This window comes from Poecilia latipinna, unplaced genomic scaffold (genome assembly GCF_001443285.1).
Source record: "Poecilia latipinna isolate Pla-1442-1.1 unplaced genomic scaffold, P_latipinna-1.0 Scaffold2301, whole genome shotgun sequence".
NCBI classification, from domain to species: domain Eukaryota; kingdom Metazoa; phylum Chordata; class Actinopteri; order Cyprinodontiformes; family Poeciliidae; genus Poecilia; species Poecilia latipinna.
The window spans coordinates 89,230-96,702 of record NW_015114917.1 but is presented as its reverse complement, the minus strand read 5'-3'; the positions used below and the strand labels follow the sequence as shown (position 1 = coordinate 96,702).

Here is a 7,473-nt window from a genome sequence, read left to right as displayed (position 1 = left end):
AATGAGGTTTACTCCCTCTTTCTTCATTTTGATACTAGGTTACAGAAACGAAATCCTCTTTAAGATGCAAAACAGAGCAGTTCTCTGGGCCTGAAGTCACATTGTTTAAAGCCAATTAGAGCTAAAAAAAACAAAAAACACTTCACATATAAATTAGTGGCTTCCAACACACGCCAAAGGATTTGTACTATTTATTAAATTTAAAATAATTTTTGTTGCAGTTTCAACATTAAGTAGAAAAATACAAATATTTTTAAGTCATCAGATGGTTTAGTTCTTTCATGGTAAAGTTTAGGGATAAAACAGAACCATAGTTAGAGATAAGCCAGTAAACTATATTATAAATCGTACCATTCCTGAGCTCCCTTCGGTTTGTAAGTCCACAGGATAACAGAATGGTACAGTGCGGTTAGGATGGAGCTACTGGCGTGACACAACACAGGCCATTGACCGGGAGACAAAAAACAAAAACGTCCTTACTTGCAGCAAGTGGTAGACACACTAGTGTGGTAGGCATTTGGGTTTAACGCCGCCTCCCCAGAGAGAGTCCAAATGGCAACAGGAAGCTCTCCTGAATACCATAAAATAGTGAACCAGACCCCACTGATCAGTGGAAACAAGGCATCGATGACCCAAATATGTAATTGACTCATAAGACACAAAGGGAACTTTCTGGAAGGCATGAGTAAAACCTACACAGCATTACGGAAAACAGAACATCGTACTGATGACACACGGTGGCGGTAGTATGGTTGTTTTAAGCTGCTTTGCAATTTCAGGACTTGGATGGCATGATTTCAGGTGGACTTTGCTTATGTGAGAGGACAAGAATCCAAAGCCCTTTAGCAAATTCACTAATGAATGGCTTAAAAGCAGCCCTTTAAAATAAGAGTTTTGGAATGGCCTAGTCAAAGTCTGGAGTTTGACTCCACAGTCTATATGGTTGATATTCTGACTTGGCTCTTTCATGCTTGAACAGCCCGTAATTCTGCAAAGAAGAGTTCATTGGATTGTTCCACAGCAAAGTGAAAGGCTCACTAGCAGCTGTTGCTAAACTAGACAGATTCAAAGGGATTTACTTTACAGTCAGGTTGATTTAGACCGCTTGTTGAGGGCTGCACAATATTAGGAAAACATGGGATGTCTGATAATATTGGAAAAATTCTATATAATAATAAAACTTGCAATAGGGAAAGAAATAATTAAAATGTATTCATTTCTGCTTTGGCTTTGTGGCAAACATAGACCCGGGATAATCTCTAATAATATTAATCTCTCCAGGCCATAAAAATAAATAAAACTACTTTTTCCAGCTAAGCAAAGTTTTATTGAAAATACTGCTTATAGCCAACAGCTGCTGTCTTGGAAAATAAAATAAATTAGTAGTTTTTTTTATTCCCTTGACCACTTTACCAACCCTTTACTTTCCAAAGCTTTTTATTCGACATTAAACAAGTGTCGAATGTTACAGAAATAAAGATGTAAGTTGCTAGTACTTATTGCAGTCCAACCCGTTCTTTGAGGTGCAAATAGCGATAAACAAAATAAATACATTGTGCAGATCTACTCTTTTTCTATAAATCATCATTAACAGAATTGATTTTTGTATTTACACTAATTATCTTTGTCTGAAGCTAAAATTTGTTTGATTATTTTAAACATGGGGCTGCTTGTAGCAACAAGGTCGTGGGTTTGAATCCCAGCCTGGTGTCTTTCTGCATGTACTACCTGAGTATGCATGGTATCTCTCCAGGTACTCCGGCTTCCCACAGTCCAAAAACATTACTGTTAGTTTACTTAATACTCTAAAATGCCTTTAAGTGAGTGTGTGCGTGCATGATGGTGTGTCCCGGAGATGGGTTGAGTTCAGAGTGTACCCCGTCTCTCACCCAATCACTGCTGGCGAAAGGCACCAGCCCCCCAACAACACTCCAAGGGCGATAGAAGGATTTGAAGCATTTCAATGTCGCTGGAGAAAGGAAATGAAATCTCTATGCGTGCAAATACCTTTTTACAGCTCTTAGGTGTTTAAGTAAAAAACAAAGCACAGTGCAGAGTGGGGGTACTGCTCCCTAAAACACATGAGGGATGTTATTCTGTGATTACGCTCACATTATGTGTGATGGTGTAATTCTGGATGTGATGTGGGTGAGTGGCTTCACTGTGATGTAATCCCCCTGTGTAGTTTTGAGGTGACAGCTGATGGATGACATGTTTTACTATTCCGTGAAATCAACACATCATGCAGCAGAAGGACAGGGATTTTGAATTCTCCTCACCTAAACCACTCATTTTTCATCCATCCACATTGAAGTCAAGGTCCTACTGTGTCCTTGTTTGTGTACACCACAGCAAGCATGAAGAGAGCACAGCAAAAATAGCTGTTTTGTCAATGAAAGAGCAGCAGCGGACAAGCGCAGATACTACAGGATGTAGAAATAAGGGGTTGTTTGGGAACCACCAGGGATGACACAATGCTTTCTTAAAGGGAGGTGGGGGTCTAATGGCTCGACTCACACGACTCCTTCTGATCGGGTGTAAACAAACGTGACTCGAGAATTTTAAAAAAATAAAAAATCAGAGCATGTCCTTCCTCACCTGCTCTCGTCCCGACCCTTCCTCCAAAATGGGCTCTTCTGCGGCGGCCGTCTCCTCCTCTGTCTGCATCTTCCTCCCCTTTCCCTGTCTCCTTCCTCCACCTTACAACCGACCACGGGCAGCTCCCACGCAGGTAACGTCCGAAGTCATGGGCCTCCCCGGCGGTAACGGCGGAGAAGCAGGGAGCACGGTCACCCCATCCGCCGCCGCAAGTCGGTGTCCGATTTCACGATGGCGGGGCCTGCGGCAAATGAGCCTCATCTGCTGCTGCGGCCGCTGCTGCTGGTGTCCTTCCCGCGTCTCCTCCTCCTCTTCCTCCTCCCGGCGCTGTGACCCCGCTCACAGACGGTGCGGTACCCGCTCCATCCCCCGGCTCCTCCGGCTCTCTGCTTCGAAGGATAAAACGAGAAATCAGAGACCAGGAGGAGCAGCAGCCGCAGTCGGAGCCCGTCGACGCGACTCTGGCAAACGGTTTACCGTCTCAACGGCCGCCGCTCGCGCTCACCGAGCTCCGAAACGAGTTGTGGCACGTGAGGGCGCGTGACCGGCAGCGCAGGAGAGTGAACGCACACGAAGCGGAAAATTTTACCCGTCGTTTGACCTGTTAGAGGGGGAAACACCGGAGAGACGACCAAGTGACGACAAATATTAAACTTTGTTTATCGTACACCATTTGTTGGGTCGTCTTTGACGTCACACCCCAACAGTCCCACCTCAATTTTGTGCACCAGAGAGCAGAGTATTACGTTCATCAGTTAATTTAAATGGTAAGAAACCATCTCTACATCTCATGAAAACACAGCCAAAGTCCTAGAGTTAATACATTTCACATGGTCGCAGCAGGTGCAACACAAAAGGGAAAAAAAATCAAGAATTTATTCTCCAAGGCAGTTTGTAAAGCGCATTTAATACAGTATAATCGAAAGGAACACAAATAAAATAGGATAAAGGCACATTGGAAGAACAAAATACACGATCTAAATCCTCATGGCTCATAACCGACAGCTGACATCTTGACTCTCCATATCTTGAAGACTTTTTGTCCTTCATACTAGAAGCAAAGCAATTTGTGTAGCACATTTTCAGCAACAATGCAAATCGAAGTGATCCATATCACATGGCAATATCAGTGTGTAATAATGCAATAGTAAATGACAGCTTGTCCCCATCAGTGGATTTCCGATGTATAGTATCACAATTATATTGGTATCATCTTTTGTCTGTTGGACGGACTATAAGTGCCCCAAATACTGCACAGACTGTCTATATGTAGTGGCTGGTGTGTAAAGACATACAGAAAGTTATGGAGACATTGTAAAAAAATAAAAATGATTAGAAAAATGGGGGGTAATCATAAATCAGTATCACAATTTTCAGCAACAATATTGCAATGAAATACTTTCCTGATATTGTCCAGCTCTTATACATACATATACATACATTGGAGAACTGGAATGGTGAACTTGTTTGATTCTCCAACTGTGGGAAGAAAACCATTTGCTTTTAATGTTTTACCCCACCAAAGAGCCTTTTTCACAGCATAATACCTGACTACATTATGTGAAAATGGCTTCATAACTAGTCTGTGTGTGTGTCTACATTCAGCAGTTAGTTCATTTCTGAAGTGACTTTAGGAGTGAGTCTGCAATGCTTTTGGCTTCTGTGGGGAGTTTCCAGGCCAAAACAGGAGTCTTGAAAAGTGAGTTCCATTTTGGAGTCACTGCATGCTTTCAAAGGAACGGCTGTTGATTTGTATCAGTTTGATGGTTAATATCTATCTATCTGTACAGAATAGATATCTAGCTATCTAGACAGATACATAGCCACACTGGGACACCCTCTAAAAGGAAACAAATGCACCCTCAAGGGCAGCCCAGTATAACACTTTCATTCTATTGGCTGGAACGTTGCCAGGCAACGGTACTTTGGTTTTGAGAGAGAGCAGAAAATGATTTGCAAGCAAGCAGATTTGCAAGTGGAGATTTGATTTGAACAGAAAATGTTCAGTGCGAGGAGAAAGGTTTGAGAGAACACAGAATATTTGAAAGAGAGCAAAAGTTTTGAGTAGAAAGACAAAGTCCTGCTTTCAGACTGAAAATGTAAGCACAAGTATTAAAAGTTTTGAGAACAAAATGCATGAAATCCTGCTTTCAGAGTGAAAATGTGTGCTCTTGGATTATGCCAGAAAATTCCCCCCCCCAAAATTCCAGTTTGATTTTCCACTTAAACTGGATAATATTTCTGTTTGACGGCTGCATGGTAGCACTGTTGCCTGGCAGTAAGAATCCTGTTCACAGTTTGCATGATCTCCCTGAGCATGTGTGGGTTCTCTCCAGGTACTCCAGTTTCTTCCCACTCTATCTGGGATCAAATGAAACTGAATAAGAAGCTGCCAGCAATGAGAAAAAGCTGCAAAGTCACCACTATTATTTGTTGAGGACTATATTTTCAAAGTTCAATCCACACTGGAATTAGCCTCAAACACACTGAAGTCCATGTGCTGCCAGTGTGGCCTGAAATAAACAACAAAAAAAAGACCTTTAATAGTTAACGCCCTTTAATATTTCAGAGATAAGGTGATTTTTAAAATGTTTTTCACCTGAGAATAGATCAGGGGGCTTAAGGCTCATCCATGTGATTTCCTGGCCAGCTGTGAGAGCAGATGGACTCTGCCTCCACCTGTCTGCACGCACACATGCACTTCTCCACAAAAAATCTCTCAGTAAGGATGAGTGAAGCTATGTAAGGAATGTTTTTTTGTTAATATCACCTGAATATAAACTGTTAAAATTCCCTTCTTAACAATTTGTTTACGCTGGACGCTCCAAAGGATATCAGCAGTGACAGGCAGGTAGAGGATGTCAGTTTCAGTGAAGATGGTTATGTCTTCGGAGAGGTACTTCTTCGGCTCGGTTCCGTCACACATGGAAAACAGCTGGACCTGCAGTTCCGCCTGCAAACCTGACGGCACCTGCAAAGTGATTGAACTGATTTAGTTTGAAAGGAACCTGGAATTACATCATCAAATCATGCTGAAAAAGTTGGAGTGGACTTTTAAGCTGTTGTACAGACAATTGATTTTCAGGTGGAAACCTACAGGTCCAGGGTGGTAAATGACTCTGAGGCCTGTGGATGGAGGAGGCTGCTTTACAGTGAACCTGATAGGAGCAGATTGGAAAAATGAATGCATACAGAATATTATTCCTTTGGAAAATGAAGCTGCACCAAAATCTGCATCTGCCCACTTGGGTCCCTTGTTTTTGTTTTCTGGTGTACCTGGATGGGTCGACACCCAAATTCTTCATTGCCACGGTAATGGTGGCGTAGGTGCCCTCTTGCTGCGTACCAAAGTCAACGCGTGATGGGTTGAGCAGAAAGCCCCTCAACTCAGCACCGGGATCGGTCAGGGTAGCTATCCGACAATGCCTCCTCACAGGTTCTTCCACCTTCAGGAACTGGAACAGAAAGAAAGTAACGTAGACAGAAAACAGAAGTCTGGTATCTATCACTTTTCCCCTGTTGAAGGGGAAATATAATGTATTTTCCAGAAATATAGTGGCATTTTATACCACAATCAAATCACTATGCAACCTTCAGTTATAAAGATGCTATTTACATAAATTATAACTTAATATAAATTTGACTTGAAATTAGACCTCTGTCTCTTTAAAATGTCCTGCTCTTTCTGAAACTCCACCTTCAGGAAGTCATTACAACAGTGCTCTTCCTTTAACCCTTTAACAACGTTTTTATCAGCGTTGCACTGAGAAGTAGCTCGCATAATGAGCTCAGCAAATGCACAGTTCCACCCGGTGTTGACTCATTGCTCCTGGCTAGTCTGAAGGAGCTGAGTTGGGGAGTCGCAGGGCAGGACTGTTCTGTGAGATGGAAACTCTGCAGCTCTGAAACTGAAGAAACTGAGGAGGAGCGCAGTGACGACTTGTTCAGGAGGTACAAACACACAGAAAGAAGTATGGGAGAAAAGAAAGACAGGCTGCATAAAAGACAGATAGAAAAAAAATAAAGAAAGTAGTCCAAAGAAACAACAAAGAAACTGAAGGGATATCTTGTGAATATTTACATGTTTGTTTGGCTCGCTGCAGGGTTTGGAGTCGCGGAAGTAGCCAGGCAGTCTGACCTTCGCGGTTCTGGGTTGTCCCATCACATCCACCTGGACTGACTTAAAGTGCCTGGATGAGCTCTTCAGACTGCTTTCACCTATTATTAATCAAACACAAAGAAAACAAATTCTGGCTGCAACATATGAGGCTCGACTTCACAGAACATGCTTTCAGAAAAGAGTTTGATGCATTCTTTATCTTGATGTAGTGAAGAAAACAGAGTTTTTAACAAATATTTTTCTGCATTTAATTTACATAATTTTCTTCCAGTTAAAATGAAGAGGTAATGTGTTATTATGGACTCATCAGACTATGAAACAGTAGGGAACAAACCAGGAGAGTGTTTGGGGAGGTCTGAGTGTCTCCTTTCAGACATACTCTCACTTTCTTCTGCTCGACTAAAAACAGAAAACAACCGTTATGACGCTGTGTGGTTTTAAACATGAAGCAAATAAAACATAAGCTCTGCTCTACCTTTCTGACGGAGACAGTGTTAGGTTAAAAGCTGCAGAAACAAAAATAACTTTAAAATAGTACATAAATATTTTACTACAGATCCACTAAAACAAGTAATATCTGCTCAGAACATGATAAATAACTCACTGCTCTGAGTTGAAGCATCTTTCATATCAGTCTTAGCTCTGTCCACACCAGTACTTTTCTCAACTCTGTCCATGCTGGTACTTTTCTCAACTCTGTCCACACCAGTACTTTTCTCAACTCTGTCCATGCTGGTACTTTTCTCAACTCTGTC

At 42.0% G+C, this 7,473-nt stretch overlaps 1 protein-coding gene across 1 annotated transcript in view; it reads right to left on the bottom strand.

Moving 5' to 3' along the window:
- Positions 1 to 5,022: 5,022 nt before the first annotated feature.
- The window catches only part of LOC106937244 (sperm-associated antigen 17-like), a 6,851-nt gene continuing 4,400 nt past the window's right edge, over positions 5,023 to 7,473 (bottom strand). Inside the window, exons 3-11 of the mRNA XM_015018651.1 lie at positions 7,323 to 7,473; positions 7,194 to 7,224; positions 7,053 to 7,117; positions 6,680 to 6,816; positions 5,875 to 6,053; positions 5,696 to 5,756; positions 5,434 to 5,569; positions 5,198 to 5,330; positions 5,023 to 5,111 (exon numbers count right to left, since the gene is read on the bottom strand). Of these exons, the coding sequence (XP_014874137.1) occupies positions 5,218 to 5,330; positions 5,434 to 5,569; positions 5,696 to 5,756; positions 5,875 to 6,053; positions 6,680 to 6,816; positions 7,053 to 7,117; positions 7,194 to 7,224; positions 7,323 to 7,473 (873 nt within the window). The 3' untranslated portion in view covers positions 5,023 to 5,111; positions 5,198 to 5,217. The remainder of the gene's footprint in view (positions 5,112 to 5,197; positions 5,331 to 5,433; positions 5,570 to 5,695; positions 5,757 to 5,874; positions 6,054 to 6,679; positions 6,817 to 7,052; positions 7,118 to 7,193; positions 7,225 to 7,322) is intronic.